The 24,005-nt window shown below is 42.3% G+C and overlaps 1 protein-coding gene and 1 long non-coding RNA gene across 4 annotated transcripts in view; one reads left to right on the forward strand and one right to left on the reverse strand.

Annotated features, from left to right (window-relative positions):
- The window catches only part of CTNND2 (catenin delta 2), an 886,845-nt gene that overhangs the window by 248,048 nt on the left and 614,792 nt on the right, over positions 1-24,005 (reverse strand). For all 3 annotated transcript variants that reach the window (XM_032470087.1, XM_032470083.1, XM_032470094.1), the window contains one exon: positions 5,746-5,878. In XM_032470087.1, coding sequence (XP_032325978.1) covers positions 5,746-5,878 — 133 coding nt within the window. The remainder of the gene's footprint in view (positions 1-5,745; positions 5,879-24,005) is intronic.
- Positions 1,573-22,520, forward strand: LOC116660501. The gene is made up of 3 exons (XR_004316056.1): positions 1,573-1,584; positions 8,249-8,251; positions 22,204-22,520. It is a non-coding gene; the product is annotated as an uncharacterized LOC116660501 (long non-coding RNA).

The raw sequence follows: 24,005 nt of genomic DNA on the forward strand, positions 1-24,005 counted from the left end.
TACTGAAGCCATGTGGACATGATCACATACACGCCCCCTCCCCAAACACACACAAACTTCAAAGGACTGATGTCCATAAGCCTAAGCCCTATTCCATCAAGTCTAAGGGAGTATGACTCAGGCTACATTTTTCTGGCAACTGCTAATTTAAAATTCAGTGTTCTCTTCACTGCAGGAAGCAGGAGGGTTTCTCTGACTCCACAAGGCTGAGTTTAACGCATTTTGTAAACACTCTCACAGGCTGGGGCTCTGCTTTTCCACGGAGCTTAGCACATGGTGTTAAACTGCCCTGTTTACATACTGCCTGTCCAGGGGGTTGTGGATTCCTTAGAGGTAGGAGCTGTATGTTATTAATATTTGATTCTCCTCAGGCTGTCAATAAACTCTTCTTTCCCCTAGAACTGGAAATTTCATTTCTTTAAAACCAAGAAGTGTTTTATTGGAGACAGGGTGATGGCAATTGGGAAGATTTTTGTTGGGAGTTAGCAAAATAAAATCAGTGCTGATTTCCTAGAGAAATTGTTCTTATCTTCAAACTGTACCCATTTACTGTATCGGATCTTCAAATGCTCTGGTTACGTATCTGATAGCTGAGGACAATTTTTCATATACACAGAGGCCTTCAGGCCAAAACCTAAAATAAATTAGTGGTGGCCCCCAGCCACTCACTCATCACAGGAATGTGACTGTAAGTCATTCTCACGTGTAAAAATAAAGTTTGAGTTTTGAAAAAGGCACACTATTTAAGTGAATAGTCTTATATTTAAAAAATAACATTTTAAAAATTATTTAAATTTTTAAAATTTAATTTTATTACATTAATGTAAATGTTTATTAAATTTAATTTACTAATTTATAATGAAATAAAGTACTTAAACAGTTTAAAATGTTAAAATATTCACTTCTTGTCAACTGAAAACATGTAAGTACTTTTTTTAATCTCTAGACAACATATTGCTTTGAGCACCACCTTGTAGTGCCCCCGTGCACACACATGTCCCTGTTTGGGTCTGACTGTCCAGGGGTGAATGTGGGGTGCCCACCTCATGCCTATTCTGTGCATGAGAAGAAACGGGGGGAAACACAGGAGGGAGGAGCATAAATAACCCCAAATCATAACAACTCGTGAAAGACTCTTAGTATTATCCTCAAATCAATGAGAGGCTCATAATATTCCTAACTAAGGAGGAGTTCCTGGAAAGAACGAAAAAAGGATTTTTGAAAAAATATTTAAAAGTCAGCAACACTGCGGCACCTCCTCACCTACAGTACACACACACGAGCAGGTTTTCATGCCTAAAAACGACCTAGATTATCTAAAGCTCACTGCATTGTGACATTCCAGATAATTTAGGAGACAGCGTGGATGGCAGACGTGGTTCCAATATTACTGACATCCATCCACGGCAATCACACGTCTGCCCTTTAAATCAGGGGGACCCCCCCCCCCACATATCAGCTACTCGTCAGCCCAGGAAAATAAGCTGCAGTTGGTATGTTTGCTGCAACACCCAGACCCCTCCTAATGCTTTTTCCTTCCCCCATCCTCTCTGATTTGCCCTCAGCTGCTTTTCTTCGGATCTCGTCTCAGTCTGGCTCTGAACTCTTGTTTGCGTGATACCCTCCCATCCCAGTCTCTGGACACTTGCTGGTCCTCAAAGCATTCATAACTGAATGTCCTGCCCCCAGGGGACTGAAGACTTCTCAGTCCCTGGCGGTTGCTGAATTGGCCACGTCCATCCCTCTCCCCTCAGCTCCACCTCCCTACTGGGCGGGAACCAGGGAACCAGCTCAAATCCAAGTTCACTAGACCAGGAGCAAAAGTTAGGGACCTGGCTTCCGTCTGCTGACTTACGGAAGCGCCTTCTCAACTCTGTACTTATAAGGTCCGGCATCATTTTGAACAAAACTGAATTTCTTGGCTTCATTATATGAAAACTACAAGGCACTGTAATAAGGAATGAGAAAGGCGTGATTTCTGACTCTCCACATATAGAAGATTTAATTCTGCCTTTTGCTCAATGGCCTATCCATTGTGTGGGCAAAGTCAATACCAATAATGAATCGTGGACTGAAGGGCTAAATCAATTCAATAAAACCCAAGAGAAAGACGAGAAGGCTGAGTAAATTTGGAAAGGCTGGAGCCTGCAAGATTAGTATTTGGACAACAGGTAATTACAGAAATCAATGCCTATATATGAGAACACAACAGACAGCCATCCGTCGCAATGGGAGGGCCGTTACCGATGGCTTGGGCTTGGGCTAGGATGAGAGAAGAGAATGGGTCCGTGCAAAATGCCTGTTGGAGGTTACACGCCGGGGTGTGTGTGTGTGTGCGCTCCCTGTGTGCCTGCAGGAGAGAGGAAGGGAGCCTCCAGGCTCCCTCTGTATTTATTTAGGCCTTTCGCATTGCCCTGTTCCTTTGGCTAACTTTCACGAACTCTGATCCCATTCCATCAACTGGATATCAGGCTGTGACCTACAGCGCCCTTTCCGTCCACGTCCGCCATCCTAGCCTCCCAGGGACCGGGGAAACGTTCTCATGAGGGCCTGCCAGTGTCTGGAGCAGAAGGACAACTTCCATCCGAGCCTCAGCTCTAAGGACCAGCTGTTGGGAGAATCTCCAAGCAGTGAGAGGTGATACAGGCAACCTTGGGGGCACCCACAGCAGAATTTAAAAATGACTCCACGTACACACACAGACATAAACATATATACATAGATAAAATAGTAACATAAGTGTCTTAACTGTGTTCCCGATCAAATGAAAACACGAACAAATGAATGTACCACCACTTAGCAGTGTGCAGACGTTAAGCCATCCGGTTCCTACAGAGACTACAGTGGACGGATCAGCATCTCGTTTTAAAGATTAGAAAAGAGGCCTGAAGCACAATCAGCTTGTTCCAGGAGACACAGAGCGTGAACAGGGGAGCCACATGGGAGGCACCCCTCCAATGACCCTGATGTGTGTGCTGGTCCCCCTCCCTCACACCATCTCTTGTCTCCCACAGGGGACACTCCAAATGCGACCACACGAGTCCATAGCCATGTGCTATGAAGAGGCTTCAAGGCCAGTCCCGGATCACGTAGACAGAGGCAGTTAGACCAGTGACTTTGAACCTGCCCCGGCCATGACGTCTGCACCACCTGACTACACGACGGCACTGTTTGATGTTTGGTTTTGGACAGCTTTTAAGCCTCACCCTCCAGCTCTCCCCTCTGTCCACATCTGAGCAAGTGGACAACAGAGCTCAGATGCCTCCTCCTTTGGCACCAGTAGGAGAGGAGGTTCAAACCACGCGAGTCCCTGTCCTCACAGAAGAAGCTGACCCCGGCGCAGCACGTAACCACTGCAAAATCCCGAGCCGTTCTGTCCTGTGCTCTCTGCCACGTGCAGTCCTGCGAGGGAGCCACTCTGCTCACTCCCAGAGCAGACTCACCTGCCTCTCCATCCATACCCTCCTGGGGCGTGGGGAGTGTCCTCAGTCTTGACATCAGGACCAAATTTTGGGCTGGGGTCCGTCCTGCTGTTGCCGGGGCACCATAACACCTCTGAATGGACTTGAAGCCAGTAATGGAATGAAAAGCTCTCATGGCCTTTAGAGAAACCCTCAAAGTTGTCATCTTCAAAAAGTGATGGCATGTGTTCCCTTAATCAGGAATCTGTCCTTCATTTTGAGTGGCTGTTTTGTTTTCGACTAAAGGCAGAGAATGATTAAGATAACTGCCATTTGGGACAGGAGCCACGTAAATTTAATTTAATCTTAGATCATTTTAATAGTACTTTTTGACATTTTAAATTTATCTTAGATAGACAATTACTTCTTTGATCTCAGCCTTGGCATTACTGACATTTGAGACCAGATAATTCTTTGTTGTGGAGGCTGCCCTGCACATTACAGAACGTTTTTCAGTGTCCCTTGTAACCGAGCCCGACCCTATGGGGCCTTCCCAGGACAGACACTCCATGTTCTCCGCCTACCTCTTCTCTATAGAAAAACATATAAATTTGATCAATTTATAAATTTGATCAGAGAAATGAGAAGCTGTAGAAAGAAAGGGAAACAGTCAAGTAAGACAAAATAATAATAATTTAACGATTAAATAAAAGTCAAGGGCCTTTAGTTCTTCTTCAAGGGCTAGAGATAATATTCTGAGCCATATCCTTTGAGCTGTTTTACAGACTCTGAAACCCCCACTGGGTGGAAGAAGTTAACTTCACGGTGACCAGACTGTAGCCATGACATAAGCTGCTCCATCTTGTACAATTCTGAGCCCTGGCCTCAAGGAAACGGGAATAATCTGACCTCAGAACTGAAGATGAACTGTACTTAAGACAATCAAGATGACACGTGACCGATAATTTCAAGATTCTTGTTGGCAACTGGCTGTGCTGTTCTGCAGGAGACCCTCCTCTGCCTGTACCCTGCTGAAACTCCCCTTTAAAGGCTCTTGGCCCCTGATGGGCAGTTGCGAGTTGGTTCTGGAACATGAGTCTGCCTTCTCCCCAGGCTGCCATCCTCCTGAATAAAGCAAACTTCCCTTTCCTACCAACACCTGCCTCTCGAGTATTGTTTTTTGAGTGGCGAGCAGCCAAATCTGAGATTGGTAACACCTTGACTGCTGCCGACCAGATGCTAATGGCATCACCACAGCCTTCTCCAGTTCTGACAACCAAAGATGTCTCCAGATGTTGTCAACTGTCCCTTGGGAAGCAAAATCACGTCTGGTTGAGAATCAGTGCCCTGTGTTCATTCCACAAAGACTTTTCTGGTAAGAACAAGCATGGGTCAAGTCCTTTGTAGTTCCAGTGGAAGAGTGACAGAAAAAAAAAAAAAAAAAAAAGATGAAAAGCTGCTAGGCCGTATACATACCCCTGCAAGCAAGCAAAATCTATAATAAATTGCAATTATATCTTCAGATCTCTTCTTTCCACTCTTAAACTAATTTAGACTCATCCTCAAAATTGCTTACATGCTATGGAGATGACTCTTTATAGCTTATAAAATCTTTTTTAAAAATTTGATTACTCAGCTGCTCACATGCAAATGCTTGTCCCTTGTCTAAGAAAATCAGAGTTAGCTATGCTGACCACTGTGATTTTCCAGAAATATCACACACCACAACTTATGCACTTTAAACTATTCCAAAAACACAGAGCACGTTAACCATTGTTTACATGATGGACACAGACAATAACCTCCTTAATGGAACACATATATCTGTATTATATCCATTGGTACCTTTGTAAATGGCTCAGAATGCTTGGTTACAACACAAAGCTGGTTTACTGCCTAAAGTTCCCATTTGACCAATGAGTTTTCCAGGAAGATGATGCCATATACTGATGTAGTAATCTTACTGCAATCTGAGGAGACAACAAAAGATGCTTTGTTCTTCTTTGGGATTTAGGAGCAGAGAAGACTCCAGAGATGGAATTAGGAAGAAAAAGACAAATCACACCAAAAGTAGAGCTGCTGATAATCTTGTCTCTGTTGATACTAACATACATCCTTGATCCTCTATTCTCTCAGTATTCAAATAATAATGAAAAAGAAGAATGTATGCATAAGCATGCCAAATAATTAGATGAGAAGTGCTCTGCTCCAGTCCTAAGTATGGATCTAAATTTTGATACTGTAACTTTAATTTTCACCTTTCTTTCCCCTTTTGACATCACTGTAGACACCTAAGCGATGATGACTCTGACACCAGTCATTTGAGAGTCCAAGTGGTACTTACCTCGGCTTTAATTTTATTGTCTCCAAAGCAGAGGTGCTGTAAATAGGCCGCCGCATTAGACTGGACCGAAGGAAACTGATGTTGCAACATTTGGATCACTTCTGGCAGTTCCGGGTCTCTCCATCCAAATTCTCTGAACAAAAGGAAGGCGGGAGAACATGAGAGAGAAATCCTGTAACACTCTTGATGTGTGGTTACCTCATTTAGGAGTCCTTGAGAATGTAAGTGGGGATGTTTCACAAGTGATTACTGTGGTTTTCCGACAGGCATACCAACTTACAAAAGGATTTGAAAAGATTCCCTTGAGTAAATGGTTTGTAAACATACATATGTGTATACATACGAATATAGGTATGTCCACGTATACATACATAATCTTAAATATATCAACTGAAGTTACATATTTATGAAGATTGTGAAAAAAACAACTTAAAATGGCGCAAGCTTTTATTAATACAGACATTTTTCATGGGGCTTCAGTGGATTATTTATAAGTTCACATTTATTTTCCAATGTATTATTTCTACAATCTTATTCAGGTATAGCATTTAGTTAAATTATCAGACAAGAGAAAATTTAGCGTGATGGGTCCAATCTAAAATGTCATGAAAGCAGTTAATGCCATCTTCATTATTTTTATGACTATGATTATTATTGTCATAGTCTCTTCTTTAAAAATAGGTTCCCCAAATGACTCTCTGGGGATGAAAGCAGAGTAACAAGAAGCCTTTATAAAAGAAAATTATACATTTAAAGAGTTAGGTTTATTTAAACAGTGTTAATAAATTTAATGCATTGTACATTCTTCTCCTGTACCCTCCTGTTTACATCCGAGCTACTCCACGAAGCTGGTTGTTTATTTAACTTTAAGAAATATGCCATAGGGTACTTAAATCCACTCTAAAGCACCAAGTCAATTGTACCATTATGCAAATGAGCATTCTTCTATGAAATCAATCAGCTCAACCTGTCAGAGCACGGAGCTATCAGGGTCAGATGTATGGACTCCATTCCTGCAGCAGGGAGCCAATTTTTAACAAAGAAGTAAAAAAGCAACCTCTGAGACCACAGATAAAAACCTGACCCCGTGAGTCACATAAGTCACTATTTATCCGAAGGACAGGGTGGAAGAGAAACGAGACAGCTTAGCAACAACCACTCCACTCCAGCAAAAACAACTCAGAAGCATACATCCTATTGATGCCAGGCCAGTGCTGCCACCTGAGAAGAGGAGCCATGAAAAATGGGACAGAGACGGAGCAGACAAAGGTTAAAAGTTTCACCGTAGATTCTAACCTGTTCTCTTTATCTCTTCTTTATCACAACTGGTAGAGGTTGTCAAGCAAACCTTGAAGCATGCTGGTGCTTCCTTACAGCTACTGAAGGCAATATGGAATAGGATTCCTTCTGCACTGGCTTAGTTTTTATTGGAAAGATAATGCATTCGCTTGAATGTATGTTAAGTATCTAATAAATTTACATAAAATCTTAGGCAGGCACACATTTTCAGAAGGGCATATGGTACAGTAACACATTTGCTACAAAACATACTTAAGTGATTGCTGATAATGGACAAACTATTGAATATTTTTTGGCTAGATGATCATAGTAGAAAACACTTCTGGATGAAAACATAGGGAGCCCGTTTTTCTCTTTAATTTAATTTCCTTTCATTGCATGATTGTAAACCGCCTCAATGTGCAACATTCAGATATCACAGTCCTTTTTCTTATAATAGCAGCCTCCTAAAATTATATTCTTTGTTCAAGTTAAATCAAAATCTATAGAATACCTATAAATTAAAATCAGAAGTGTCACCTAAAGACACTGGATGGCTGAGATGAATACAGGTAAGCCCATGCTACGGGAAGGTGATTAGTAAAGAATTCATTTAGCTTATTTTATTAACCAGATGGTAATTGTTCTATTAGGCTTATACGGTATATATCAAGAACATCTTTTGAACAAGAGCCCTGGAGAAACAGTCTTAGGGACTCTCTGCACACAGGGATGCTCATGCGGATGCATGCACGCACACATGTGCACGTGAGAGCATGCGTGCCCAGGCACACACACACACAGCCTAAATTCAATAGAATGATGGACATTCCAAAGAGTCATGAGTCAGGGAGGAACCTAAGTTCGTCCCTCACTGGTTGTCAGCTTCCCCATGAGAACTCTGGGAAGCCAAAAGTCCCCTCCCTGCCACTACTCTCCTCCCAGACCTAGTTCCTGCTTTTACCCAGAAGACCACGCCGGCCACCTCTCACCTCACCTTTCTTCCTACGCAAGTCATCCAAATAAGCAAACGTGCAAACCGAATAGAGCCACTTTCCTGCTTAAACCCCTTCGCCAGTTTCCACTGTCCTTGGGATCAAGGTCTGGGAAGCGGGTGCTGCCTGGGAAAGGGGAGGGGCTGCCTGGGAGGAGGGAGGGGCCAGGGAGATGAAGCTGGAAAGCAAGGTTGGGGTGAGCTCCTGAAGGGCCTTTCACTGACACACAGAAAGTCTGGGCCTGGGCTGTGATCAGTATAATGACAAAGAATCTCAGGGACTTTAGACAGATTCAGGCTTCTAGAGCCTGCAGAAAAACAACCTTAAGCAATAGCATGAATAAGAACTGGGAGTCAGCGGCCAAGCTTCCCGGGTCACATGCTTCAATGCTTTGATCTTTAACTAGCCTTATGGAGTTTCTCTTCACGTCACAGTCTCCAGTGATGTAGACCTAGAGATGTTCAGGAACTTAAGTGGTACAGAAGAAATAAAACTCCAGCTATCTGCTTTCGCATAGACAGATTTAACCACACAACAATGATGCTTGCTGCAATCATTGCCTTGAAGCAATGTTTAAAACAGTGATTTTTTTAGACAATGTCTAAAAAATAACTATGTTTAAAACTGTCCCTGGGAGATATTTGACAATGCCTGAAGACATTTCTGGTTGTCACAACTGAAAGATGCTATTGGCATCCAGTGATCAGAGGCCAAGGATACTGTTCAACACCCTACAAAGCAGGGACCACCACCACAACAGAGAATTATCTGTTCTCAGATATAACTGGAGACAGGGTTAAGGCACCCTGATCTACCCATGTACTGTCTTTGATCACTTTTGTTAAGCAGGCCTGTTATAAATCTTTCACTCCCTGATGACTGTAGTAAAGTGGGCACAGGATTTGGCATCAGAATAATTAAGAAAGAGTTCGGAACGTGAACATCTGGCTTTCTCCCTTCCAGAGAATAAATAAATACAGGACGGTTTCTGAGTGCTTGCCGGTCTTGGTTTCCATGGATCAAATACAATACCATCTATTTCATGGTATTATATTTTTAAATGACACCATAAAATAACATATATGAAAGTGCTTGGCAAACTATTAAGAACTATATATACGCACACACTTAGATACATACTACAAACTGTTACTCTAAGACTGCTATAAGGAATATATATATTTTAAATTTATATAACACTATTTAATTTTTTAAAAATAACCTTCTACTGACGTGTATTCAATTGGACACTATACGTATGTGAAGGAAAACAAGCGTAAGGAGAGACATTGTTTTCATTTGGAGTCTAAACTGGGCATTACCGTGTGCCATTTTGAAGTGATTTTTCCCCTTCCCCTTCCCAGGCAGGAGGCTAGGATGGGCAAGTTCTTTGGAAGCAGTCAGAGTTGGTTCAAATCCTGCTCGACCACAAACTCTCCCTGCTGCCGTGGGCTCCTGCCTGTGTCTTGTTCGCTGCTGCATCTCCATCACTGGCACGCGAAGTGTTCTCTGAGTCAGTGTCCACGGAGCCCATCTGTTACACTGAGATAACGATTCCTGCCTGGAAGGACTGTTGGGGTGATGAGACATAATACATACGAGCCCCTTCGAGCAATGTCGGGCACCCGGTGCAGGCCCTCAAGGAATGCCAGGTATTATATGCTGGAAGAAGGAGAGAAGGTGAGAAAGAAGATCCATCTACAATTTTCTACAGAAGCCCAGCTCATAACTCTCATTTCTTACTGGGCTTCACTTTAGAAATGTTAATGGAACTGGAGAATATGCAAATGTAACCTTTTCTCCATTAAAACTTGTCACACAGACCAACAATATTGTGACTAAATCCTCACTCTCCTAAGGACTATCTGAGTTGTTAAAATTACAAGGCACTTAGCACGGAGCTAAATAGCGAACAGTTTGAAATTTGTTACTATGTTATGCTGGCACTGAAAACCAGAGAGTGGATGTACCGTCACAACATTTTCATCAAGTTTACTCCGGCACTGAGAAGAGCCCCAGGACAACCAGGGGCTTCAGGAATTCAAACTGTGATTTTTCAGCAAAGCTTCGTGTCAGGGGGACAGAGCTCACTTTGATTGCGAACACAATAAACCCCATTCGTGGCTGTATGGACATCTCAGTCATTTATCGTCTTCTGAACTCTGACTAGAAGTTTTAAAGACCATAGTGGCTTGAACTTTTCCATCCAGAGCCATAAGGTGAGCTGTTTTGGTTTCTATTTGGCCTTGTTGGGATGACAGGGTTAGACGGTGACAGACACTGATCACAAGAACAAGTTAGATGGAATTTTTTTTTTATTTTACAAAATGGAGATATTTTTATTCTTGTTGAACAGTGAAAACTTATCCAATGATAAACATATGGAAGTAGTAATGTCTTAAGTCTCATCCCTGAATAGTCTGTCGCCAAAACAAAAAGCTGCCCTATAGGGTTAATCATGTTTAAAAAACATATCTTTGCTTTCATATAAACAGTAGCACTGGAATGATGACCGCCTAGAAAGCAAGCTTGCATGTTATGGTTTTTAGAAAGAAATGGCTCTCTCCAGGCTTCACGTTTGAGAAAGGTAATGCAACAGAGCATTAACTCACTCAGCCACCGTTTCTTGACCTGTCTCGGAATGGAACAGCTGCACGGCTCCCTGTGGACACACTCAGTTCAAGGGCAGCTGGACACTGGGACCACCCAGTTCTTCCCTATTATCAGTGATCTGCTTCTTATCTAAAATCTGTGTGTATATACATGTAAATCTATATTTTTAAATTGAAGTATAGTCGGTTACAATGTGTCAGTTTCTGGTGCACAGCGCATTGTCCCAATCATGCATATACATATATACACATATACACACACACATACATACATACACATATTAATTTTCATATTCTTTTTCATTAAAGGTTATTACAAGCTATTGAATATAGTTCCCTGTGCTGTACAGAAGAAATCTGGCTTTTATCTATTTTTATATGTAGTGGTTAACATTTGCAAATCTCAAACTCCCAAATTTATCCCTTCTCACCCCTATTCCCCTGGTAACCATAAAATTGTTTACTAAGTCTGAGAATCTGTTTCTGTTTTGTAGATGAGTTCATTAGTGTCCTTTTCTTTTCCTTTGTCCCCCCACATTTGAGTGATATCATATGATATAAAATCTGTACGAGTAATTACACCCTCTCTTTGCATGAAATATTGAAGCAACTCACACAGACACATCATGTAGGATGACATGACGGAGCAGAAATGAAAAACCCAGCACAGAAAAGGAAAATTCAAATGTTATGAGCGCAAGGTCAACATAATTACTTCATTTGTTTCCAATGTGACGTTTTCTCTACAAACAGCCCGCTATCGGAGAGGAATTACTAGAGGAGAGAAGGAGCCGCTCCTGACAAGTGGAAGGACCGAGTCCCCCAATTCGTGCGTGGGGACAACAGGAGGGAAGAATCTGACTCTCTACATCTGTCTCAGTATTTGTGGCTGGTCTCTGGTTAGGATATGGTGGTGAACTAAATAACGCCCCGAAGATGTCCAGGTCCTCATGCCTGGAACCCATGAACGTTACCTTATGTGGCAAAACGAACTTCACAGAGAATAAAAAGGTAACAGACCACTGATGTAAGATGCTGTGCTGCTGCTTCTGAGGACGGAGGAGGGGCCGTGAGCCAAGGAATGCAGGCCTGCAGCAGCAGAAGCTGGAAAGGGCAAGAAAAGGGCTTTCCCCCAGAACCTCTAGAAGCAGCACGGTCCTACTGAAACGGAGCAGGACCCTGTGGGGCCTTCCCAGGACAGACACGCCCCCTCGTGTCCTCCACCTGCCTCTTGTCAGTGGAAAACCCGTAGTCAAAGAATACGTTTAATCCGAGAAACAAGAAAGTACAGACACAAAGGGAAGTAGTCAAGCAAAATAATAATAGCTTTTTCTTTAAACAAAGTCGAGGACCTTTAGTTCCTCCTCCAGGGCTAGTTACAATATTCTGAGCCATGTCCTTCGAGCTGTTTTGTAGACACTGCAACCCCCACCAGGTGGAAGAAGTTAAACAACATGATGACCAGACCAAGGCCATGACCAAAGCTGCCACAATTCAGGGAACTGGCCTCAAGGATCTGGGAGGAAACTGACCCTGGAGCTGAAGAAGAACTGTACTTAGAACAGCAAGATGACGCATGATCAATTCCAAGACGACCGTCAGGGCCGACTGTGCTGTTCTGCTCGTAGCCCCTCCCTCCACGTGCACGACCCTGAAACTCCCTGTCAGAAGCTCTTGCTCACTGACTGTCAGTGGGGGCCTGGCCTCTGGGCACAAGTCCGCCCCCTGGACCCCACAGTAAAGCAAACTTTCCTTTCTACCAACACATGCCTCTCCTTGCACTGGCTTTCGAGCGGCAAGCAGCCAGACTCAAGTTTCAGTGACACCACTGACACCTTGATTATGGCCCAGGACACCTGACTTCAGACTTCTGGCCTTCAGAACTGTAACAGAATAAACATGCATTGTTTAAGTCATCAACTTTGTGTGAATTTGTCCATCAGCCACAGGAAATGAATGCAGGTGCCCATCTGACTTCAGGATACGGTCCTTTTAAGTCCAGAAGAGACTACCCCATTGGGGTGATTTAAGGACATTCTATATCCTTAGAGGAGCTGTTTGGAGCATCTTAAGAGTGACCACCTCCAATTCATGTCTCTGGGAGCCCTCCCTGACTTCTGATTATCCGGTGGATGCCTCTGCTAATTTATTCTGACTTCCAAATCACCTCCTGTTTATCTGTTTGGAACTGCAGCTTCCCCTCAGCTTCAGCAGAGCCAGCGGCCATCACTTCTCACCATATTCAGCCATGAGCTACTCACTCCGCCAGTCAATGTTCACCGAGTGGCCACTGCGTGTCAAGCCACTGGAGATGCAGTGTTGAATCCAGCGACAGTCCCTGTCCTTGGGGAACCATCTAGTGATGATTGGCAATTAAATTTTTTGAACTTTTTTTTATTGAGTTATAGTCATTTTACAATGTTGTGTCAATTTCCAGTGTAGAGCACAATTTTTCAGTTACACATGAACATACATATATTCATTGTCACGTTTTGTTTCGCTGTGAGCGACCACAAGATCTTGCACACACTTCCCTGTGCTACACAGTATAATCTTCTTTATCTATTCTACATAACTGGCAATTAATTATTGAAAGAGCAAAATATATTATTTGCCAGAGAGTGGTAAGTGTGTATAGGGTTGAACAGTGTCCCCCACAAATGAAACTTGAGAATATAACCTTATGTGAAATAGGTTCCTTGCAGATGTAATGAATGATCAAGATGGGATCTCATTGGATTAGGATGGGACCTACATCTGATGACAGTGTCTTCATAAGAGACACAGAAGGACACACACAGACAGAGAGAGAAAGGTGATGTAAAGGTGGAGGCAGAGATTGGAGTGAAGTGGCCACAAGCCAAGGGATGCCCAGGATTGCCTGCAACTGTGAGAGGAGGATGAAGGCGTGGCACGGTTTCTCCTTCAGAGTCCCTAGAAGGGACTGACCCTGCCAACACTGTGAGTTGGGACTTCTGATCTCCTGAACTCTTAAGAGTATTTCTGTTGTTTTAAGCCACCCAGTTGGTGGTACTCTGTAAAGGGAGCCACTGAAAAGTGATACAAATGTGGTGGGAAAAATAAAGCAGAGTAGACGTGGGAAACGTGTGTATGTGTGTGTGCGGTGTGGGTGGGGTTTGTTCTTGCAAAGACAGTGGCTGTGGACGACCTCCCTGAGAAGGCGACCTGGGGCAGAGACCTACAGGTGGTGCCGGGTGGAACGAGTGCCCCAGGAAGGGAGAAGACGGACAGGACTCCAAGGCAGGAGTGTGCCTGGAGAGTCAGAACAGAGGGGAGAGGGCCAGTGAAGGAGTGAGCCCTGGGGAGTTGCCGAGAGAGGCAACAGGCCCAGATCACATGGCCTTTGTCAGCCTTGGCAGGCCACTGGCTTCTGCTCTGATAGACACAGGAGCCACCTGAGTGTCATGATCTGGTTCACATTTCTAAAGGACCACTTTGTCAGTGGTTACATGGATGTACCCATCTGTCAACACTCAAACTGCAGGCCAAAACGGTGCACTCACTGTATAATAATTACACCTCGGTGAAGCCGGGTTTACCCAGGGCAGCCCTCTGGCTGCAGTGTTGAAAACAGACTCTAGGGGGCAGAATGGAGGCGGAGGATGGATCAGGTGGCTCCTGCAGGGATCCTGGTGAGGGGGATGGTGGCTCGGCAGAAGGTGCGGAGAAGTGGAGGGAGTCTGGGTGCTCTGCGAAGGCAGAGCCTTAGCGGTTCCCGATGGGCTGCATGTGGAGTGTGTGAGGGAAACAGACGCCCAGGGAACCCCTCCCGCAAGCCCCCCGGACTCCCACTCGCTGCTCCCCGTTAACTGGCGACGCCCGACTCCACCTCTCAGCCCCAGCCCGCAGCCAGTGGGGTGGACTGGTCAGGCTAGGACCCCTTTTGGGGACTGGCATCTATTACTTCAGACTAAGAAGGGGCAATTTCAACTAGCAAGTTTTCTACTGGCTGCTTAAATGGAGAGAGACAAAGAGTAAAATAATGAGAAAATGATTTCTGAACTCTTGTGGGTACTGGTGCCTTAAATAAATCTTAGCAGGGCGATGGGCTTTTTCTCAGAAATCAATTTATTACGAGTTGAGAGCTGAAAATAATGTAAAATGATCAACCAAAATTTATGCTATTATTTATCAGTTTTCATCACATGCATTTTAAGTACCAGTGATTTTCTGCTTCTGTTGAAGACTTCTAGAAGTCCACTCGATTACCAAGAATACTATCCATTTTACTGCAATACCTATTCAGTAACAATTAAGTTTAAAATACTATTTATTTATTCATGAATGCAACTAGACTTTTTCAATAAAAATATGCTCCCCGAGGAAAAATTAATTTCATATAGAAGCATTTAGTTGCCTTGGAAATTCTAATAGGATGTGCTTAGTGATGATAGCATGGGAAAAAATGACAAATTAGTATCCAAAACTTATCCTTGTGAGCCATAATGACTTTATGGAAAATGTTTATATTGTATGACTGTATACCCGTTTTCAAATTAACAATCCATGATGCTTGGGAAAATCACCTGGACCTCTGAACCTTCAGTGGCAACAAGAGGAAAGGGATGTGATGACCGAGATCTGGGGTAGGAGCACATGATTCAAGTGTGTTTAGGCAAGTTTTTACCTTGTCAGTGTCAGAAGACAATCACAATTTTGCCTCAGGATTAGACCAAGAATTTGAGGAAAAAGCCACAAAGGCCTTGACCATCTTTAAAGGGTTTTATTATACTATATACACGTGTGTGTGGACTAAAGGTAGCTTAATACTAAATAATATTAAATAATGGACTAGAAATATACTGTATATAAATCATAAATGAAGCACACATAAATTAGGTAACCGTATCATCTGACAATTCTCTGTTAAAATAGTGCTTTTAATGATTCTGTTCATGAAAACGTCTCGACTTCTGACAGAAGTTATAATTATATTGAGAGATGTGTTCTAAATGCAAGCACACCATCTTTTAAGATTCCATGGGAGGCTCCATGTTTCTGAAAGTAAGAACCTATCCCATGGCACCTGCTGTGGTGCCTTTACAACGCAAGCTGTGAGCACATGTTTGAGGGCTGACTGCTAACCAGAGTCCAGTCTTGGCCATAGCAATGACTTTACCACATTGATTTTAGTCCTGCAAATATCTGAAGCATGCTTCACACATACAATTTCACCTCTGTCACCTTATTTTAGTTCTTCAAAGGATGACAACTCAGTTTATTGCAGATAACATTGAACAGAGATACTTCCTTTAAATAAAACTTTAATAGGATTCTAACAAGATTTGGTCTAGAAGAGGTACGAAGTGAGAAAGTTGTTCCAAGATATTCTTTAAAATCAGGTAACAAATTATTTGAAAATGGCATCTATGCCTTGTCTCCTTCTAGAAGTATTTGATAGGGCTTTTAACGAATCAGGAAAAGTTCTAGGTCCTGGGGATATGAATATTGAATCCTGACTACACATCACTTAGAGTTCAGTAGGGAAGACAGACTATGAATAAGTAATGATCATACACTGAGTAAGAGACATTATTCATCAATGCAAAAGCTGCAGTTAAAGCCCCTCCAGGTGCCCTCTTTTCTTCTGGATGGTGCTGGATTCAAATCAATCTAAACAATGGCAGAAATAGTCATTACTAACATTAATAAATCACTATACCACCATGAAAACTCATAATAATGGCTTATAATTTTCAGAACTACATATGCATTCTATTTGAATTTCTTTCCATTTCAGAATGGGAAGGGGCCTTAGCCAGCATTTTGTGTGCTCATGGTGGATAGTGGGAAATTCAGGTCAGACAGTTCAGTGACTGGACCCAAGTCACAAGTAAGTCCATGCGTAGAACCTGGTGGCCAGCTGTCAAGGTTTGAAGCTTACTCACAGCCAAGATAACCCATCCATCAGTCTGCTCTGCAGTGCACTCGGCCTCCAGTTCCAAACACTGGTTTCTGCCTCTGGACTGTAGTGGTCAATAACATGGGAGCAGAATTATCTAGTAGAAAAAGCATACTTCCTTCTAAGAAGGAAGAGAACACTCATTCTCATGGCTCTGTGGATAACTTCCTGATGCACCTGGGCTCATGTGGTAAAAGGTGGTGGTATACAGGAAGAGTAAACTTCAAAAAGCAAGTTGTTAGCAGGCTGATGCCATCCAGCCGAGACCACCAGGAGCACACACACCTGTGGCTGAACAAGACTGAGCGTATTGTTCCCAAGAAACAACCTACACCACGAGACTGTGGGGCACTTACAGGGTTTGGGCTTGGTGCTTTGGGCAGATTCAAGGGAGCAGAACTTTGCCCTGGATTGGCTGCTGTCAGGATGAGGGGGAAGTTCTGTGACTGAGTATCTTAAAGATTCTTATCCAGAAGGAGGAAAGAGCAGAGCAAGGCTCAAGCCATGACTGGTGAAGAAACAGCAGTCATTCAAATTAGGATAGAGGGCTGTTTTCATCAGTTTCAACATGGCACTGCTCATGTTTTGTCTGTGTTCAGACAGGACTACGGGGGGGCATTCTTGATTTTGTCTTGAACCATCACTGTCAGAGTGGCCTCATGCGATGCTGATATTCTGTGAAATTGTTTATACACAGAAGAACACCAAGACTTCTCTGTGGATGCCTGGCCAGCTCTTCCTTTTCTTGGCCACAAGGCATGGGCTCCCCAGATCCAAGGGGGTCACAGAAAGGGAAGGGAAGGTGTCAATGACAAACGTTCCCTTGACACTGGCTGGCTCTGCAGAGGTGTCATTCTGGGGGTTAAAATGCTGTTCTTAAGCCCTGTCAACATGATACCAAAACTACAAGAGAAAACACAAGGAAAGAAAAGAGGAAAAATCAGTTGCTCCGTCTCCATGAAGCTACACTCCAACTCTTTTTTCGTATCGTTGACTGGTTATTTTGAAATCTTATAGACAGCAAGTCTGACACCTGACTGTAACTGCTGATGAATGACTTCAGGTAACACATCTCTTAGCATTTTGCAGTAGTTGGTATTGTTACCTCAAATGCATTAGAAACGGGAGGAAAGCTTTTGGGTGTTGTTGTTTATCTCTATGATACGGAAAAAAAGCCCTCCAAATCACCATTTATTTAGGTCTGTGGTTACCAGCGCCAATGTCAAAAACACACCTATCTGGGCCTATTGTTTCACTTTTCCCTTAAAGGAATTCTAAAGAGGCTGTGGATATTCTGGGCAAATTCCTAATACGAGGGAAAAAAAGAACTATAATGTCCAAGGGGTCGTTCACAATTATTTCTCATAACTAGACATGAGGTGCCTAGGAATCCCATCCAGAGATATTTTCTTTGATCATATTTCCCAATATTTTTGCAACAAAACTGTTAATTTACCTCCATTTCTGGATGTTCCTAAATATAAAATATGGAGGATATATCCACCTTTCACTTTGAATAAAATAACCAACACTGGTTATTTATTAGTAGTTCCTGTGGATGATGGGTGAGAGGGGTAGGGACTGGCCAGCTGTACACCATCATACTGGAAGCTTCCATATGTGTGTAACAGAATTCATTAAACCTTCTTTTTTAAACTGCCATAGTGAAAAAAAAAAAAAAAAAGAAGGTATCTCTTTCAAGATACAAGTGTTCATTACCTTTAATTCCTTTAGCTGCTACACATTGATGAATCTTAGACTAGGCTTTATTACCTCTGCGTCCACCTAACTCTCAGTAGAATGGCTGTGATCAATTTGAAAATTAATTGAAAAGTTTGCAGTGAGTTTAAAGATACTGTCTCTTACCACTGCTATAGACTTTATAATTTAAAACGAGGTAGATATGTGGACAGGACTGATGGACTAGTTTTGAATACAGGAAAAATGAGAAAGTGGCAGATGGAGTTTTCTTTATGCAACAAATAAAGACATACGATATTTCTTTTACCTTTTTCATTCATTAACTATTATGTTTTCTTAATTAACTATTTCTTTATTTACTAGAAAAGCATTATTTTAAATTTAGCAGTGAACTAAAGTCACAAGGAAATAAATAATTTGGATCTTGAAAAAAATAATTTCATATTTAATTGTATAAACTTATTTTTTTTAAAATGAGTATTTTTTTCTTTGTGAGAAGTGACTGAACACAATAAATGGGCAGAGCTTGACTTTATATAATTTCAGAGGTTCAGACTTCCTGGGTCACAGGGCCCTTTGTGTCTATAAGTTATTCACACGGTGCCCCTGGGCCAAAAGATGCCCGACTGTTCCATTTGTTAAGAAGTCAGGTCCAAACAACTTAAGAGTTGTCTCTGTCCTGACAAGCTAGCTCCTTCTGCACCACATACAACTTCTCAAACCTTGGCATCAGACGTTGCCCTCTCCAGTTCCTCTTATGTCAATGTTCACATGAAACTTGTTTTTGAGAGAAACCTCTGAAAATCCAGGTCTGCCAAGTTATGACATCATCTGGTGTGGCACAACTGAATTTTGAAACTGAACTAACTCAAGCTCATGCTTTACTTGGTGCCCGACAGACATTGTGTTTCCCTCAAAAACTTAAATTTCCCTCAAATTATCCAGGACATTTTTCACAAAACTAGAACAAATAATTATAAAATTTATATTGAATGATAAAAGACCCAGAATTGCTAAAGCAATCTTGAGGAAAAAGAAGGAAGCTGGAGGCATAATCCTCCCAGACTTCAGACACCACCACAAAGTTACAGTAATCAAACAGTGTGGTATTGGCCCAAAAACAGACATATAAATCAATGGAACAGAACAGAGAGCCCAGAAATAAATCCATTCACCTACAGTCAATTAATCTTCGACAAAGGAGGCAAAAATATACAATGGAGAAAAGACAGTCTCTTCAGCAAGTCGTGTTGGAAAGCTAGACAGCCACATGTAAATCAATGAAGTTAGAACACTCTCTCACACCATACACAAAAATAAACTCCAAATGGCTTAAAGACTAAAATATAAGACATGACACCATAAAACTCTTAGAAGAGAACATAGGCAAACCAGTCTCTGACATAAACTGTAATAATGTTTTCTTAGGTGGGTCTCCCAAGGCAAAAGAAATAAAAGCAAAAATAAACAAATGGGACCTAATCAAACGTAAAAGCTTTTGCACAGCAAAGGAAACCATAAACAAAAAGAAAAGACAACCTACAGACCGGGAGAAAACATTTGCACATGATGTGAACAACAAGGACTTAATTTCCAAAATACACCAACAGCGCATACAACTCAATAACAAAAAGTAAAAAAAAAAAAAAACAAAAATAAACAGTCCAATCAAAAAATAGGCAGAAGACCTAAACAGTCATTTCTTCAAAGAAGACATACAGATGGCCAACAGGCATATGAAAAGATGCTCAATATTGCTAATTATTAGAGAAATGCAAATCAAAACTACAATGAGGTATCATCATCTCACAACAGTCAGAATGACCATCATCAAAAGTCTACAAATAATACATGCTGGAGAGGCTGTGGAGAAAAGGGAACCCTCCTACACTGTTGGTGGGAATGTAAACTGGTACAGCCACTGTGGAGGACAGTATGGAAGGTTCTTTAAAAACCTAAAAATAGAGTTACCGTATGATCCAGCAATCCCACTCCTGGGATTTTCATAGTTTCATACAGAAAAGATGAAAACTCTAATTCGAAAAGATACATGCACCCCAATGTTCATAATAGCATTATTTCCATTGTGTATATATACATGTATATATATGTATACACACACACACACACACACACATACACACACATATATACACACACACAATAGAATTTTACTCAGTCATAAAAAAGAATGAAATAATGCCATTTGTAGCAACTTGGATGGACTTGGAGATGATCATACTAAGTGAAGTAAGTCACACAAAGACAACTATCATATGAGATCACTTATATGTGGAATCTAAAAAAAGTAATACAAATCAACTTATTTACAAAACAGAAAGAGACTTACCTAGAAAACAAACATGGTTACCAAAGGGGAAGGTGGAAGAGGGATAAATTAGGAGTTTGAGATTAGCAAATACACACTACTGTATATAAAATAGATAAACAACAAGGACCTACTGTACAGCACAGGGAACTATGTCCAATATCTTGTAATAATCTATAATGAGAAAGAATATGAAAAAGAATATGTATGTATAACTAAATCACTCTGCTGTACACCAGAAACTAATACAACATTGTAAGTCAATTATACCTCAATAAAAGCAAGTAACAAAAAACTAACAACAGTACAAAACTCTTTGATTCTGAGGAGTCCCTCTGAGTTTGCTCTGTGGCCCTGGGGCTCCTTGGAACAGTTTGGGAACAGCAGTAAATGCATGGCCCTTCCGTGAGCTGTAACGTAAACCTAATTAAAGAATTTTAGCATAATGAACAAATACTGAGGGGAAGGGGTGATCATGAACATAAGAATAGGAAGTTTATATTGCAAGTTTAAATTTAGAATTTCAATTAAGAGACGCGGTAGGTAAGTTCAATGAACATAAACACTTATCATTTGGGAAAATACTGGTACTCATTTGTAACAATTCTTCCTTTTGTGAGTATTTACAAAGTTATTATTTTATAGCCTTTAAAGACCTGAATCATAGCATTCCTTACTGATTCTTCATGTATTTAAAAGGTGCTTGCAACAGAATTTGCGGGAGATACCAACATTCAGAATTGCCTTTTCTCTTTTTCTCCTCTTTTTCTCTCTTGTTTTTTTCAAACCTAGCAAGACTATATGCAGTAAATGGACTCACAACGCTCACAAAAACATTCCACTGTAGTGGCAGTGGCTTTACTGAAAACATTCATTATATCTGGCGTGCTCTTCACTGTTTTCATCCCTGCACTTGATTTTCAGGGACCTCCTTCATACCCACTTCCTGCCTTTTCTCCAGGGTCTTTGTTGGACGCTGTGCACAATAAGGAATCACGTAAGGGACATGAGAGCCACGGGAAGCAAATGGGGTCAGTGATGTGAAAACTGCTCTCGGGTGAATGGAACAGGCACTCTCTCCCAATCTGACTGCGCTGCACTGATCAGAAATTGCATGAAGATAATGCTTTATCCACCACCTCCAGAGACAATGATAGATTTAATAACCACAGAGACTATCTCCTTACACAACATGACTTTATAATAAGCACTGGCATGACTTCCCTTCGCACAAATAGAAGTCAAGGGAGTAAGAGCTGACGTTTACTGAGCACCTCTCGCATGCTCGGATCTGCTCGGGACACCTCACCCTCTCTATGCTCACTGCATTCGTACCAGGGCGGTGCCATTAATAGCCTCATTTTACAGAGGATTTGAGCAATTTGCCTGAAGTCCCACAGACAGTCAAGTGATGGGGCTGGAATAAAATTCAGGTAGAGTCCGTTCAGAGCCCACACTCTTAACCAGGATGCCCAAAGTTGATAGAAGGAAGCCCAAAGAGTCTCCCTGGGTTTTAAAGAGTCCATACCCTGTGCTCACCGCATGAAGCAGAGCCTAACCCACCCCTGGTTGTGGCTTTCAGGGATGATTAAGGAAACCGTAATTTGTCTGGCCACAAAGGAGTAATTTATTCATAGATGGTGTAAAGAACGTTGTTCTCATTTTGCAAAATAGAACGGAGCACACTCATTTTCTGGTGCTCTTCAGGGAGTGTTCGACTTCCATCTGAACAAGTATTAGAGGTGCTGGCTGTGCTCAGAGGCAAAATCTCAAAGAAGGCTTTCTTCCACTAGGTCACAGGGGACACACACTTCCTCCAGTTGTGAGAGCATTCAGACTCATACTACAGTGGGTGTGATGATGAAAAAGCAGAAGACTTGGTCTAGAGTTTTCTGTTTGTAAACCTCACACTTCCTCTGAGTTAGTAGAAGCAGGTGTCATCCTCCTTTGCAGATTTGAAAATACTTACGATTGATTACAATACTACGCTGATTTTGACAGCCCAGACAACCTGCAGAAGGCGCTACTTCAGGTGGGAAACACTGACAGTTCAGCTGAGTATTTCCATTTCTCAGAGTAGTGCCAAGTGGCTGGGGCTGTTGTTACAATTTGAAATTTGTCTTCTGAGTGATGCCAGAGCTCAAAGTTTAGGTATAAGTTTTGAATACCCTCCCTTCATCCCCTATTGTGTGTCAGCTACGGGTTTTTCTAAATATGCCTTGGCCTATTTATGTTCTGAGTCTCTGCAATATTGATGACTTTAAGTTGACTGCCTATTGTGTGATTTAATACTTCCTTTGTGGTTAAATAGAAGAAGAGAAAGAGGCTTGAATTAGCAACGGTCGGGGTGGGGTGGGGTCGAGGATGGAACAAAACTAAAATGTGGGCCCTTCCAACTGCAGGAAGGACTCCCAGGTCCGGCTTCTTCCTGCTACAGCCCAGCCTCCAGCTCTTTCAGAACATCATCCCCAGAGAGCAGACTCTGCATTTGCAGGCTTTGCACACCCAGCCAGAACTTCAGTGGGGCAAGTATGTGACAAAAAGCATCTTTGGATTCTAGCTGTTTTTCTGTTTGTTTAGCAGCTGGGGAGATATCAGGTATTCTTGGAAAAAGACTCTAAGAACTAAGATCACTGCAATTTTATAAAGAAAAATTCAGTCTTGTCTCAACTTGTCTGAAATGTAAAATCCATAAAATTACCATGAACACGACGGTTCCCCAGTCTAGTAAGTAGGATGCGGATGAAAGGACGGGCAGGCACCGTGATCCCAGAAGAACACAAATATTTATAAGGGACTGTTTCTTGATTAACTGTTGAGGAGAGTATTACCTCAAATAAGAGAGAAGTTATTAAGTTCTTCCCTCTCTCCCAACACGCAGTATCCAATCAGACATGGGAACTGTAAATCCGACTTCCGTAACAGTCCCATTGCTGGAGCCGTGGTCCACAGCCTCATTACCTCTTGCTTTGAAAACTGTGCTGTTTCTTAATGGGCTCCCCCGCGCCAGGCTGGAGCCCCAGTCTACCCAGCACACCACCACTGTGTGCTGTAGAAATGGTAGAAGTCCAGTGTTTCTAAAGGCAAACCTGGACATCTCACTGAATTTCTAGAAACTCTCCCATTGCATTCCACCACTCACAGGACTTTGCTCCAGAAAGGGCCCCGTACCCGGGCCCCTGTCGCCTCCCCTTCCTACACTTTGCAGTTCCCTGCTCAGGCCTGGCAGTGTCACTTTTTCCATTGCTAACCTGGCCCATTTCCCACCTGCCTGGCAAACACAACTCTGCATAAGCAATAGCGCCTGTAAAGCCCTCGTCTGAAGACACACAAGTTGACAGCGTCTCTAAGTGATATCGGAGTGTTAGTACAGGTACTGGAAATGTCACCTGTGGGTCACATCTCTATGGGGAGGACAGTCT

The sequence above is a fragment of the Camelus ferus genome, chromosome 3 (genome assembly GCF_009834535.1).
Source record: "Camelus ferus isolate YT-003-E chromosome 3, BCGSAC_Cfer_1.0, whole genome shotgun sequence".
NCBI classification, from domain to species: Eukaryota; Metazoa; Chordata; class Mammalia; order Artiodactyla; family Camelidae; genus Camelus; species Camelus ferus.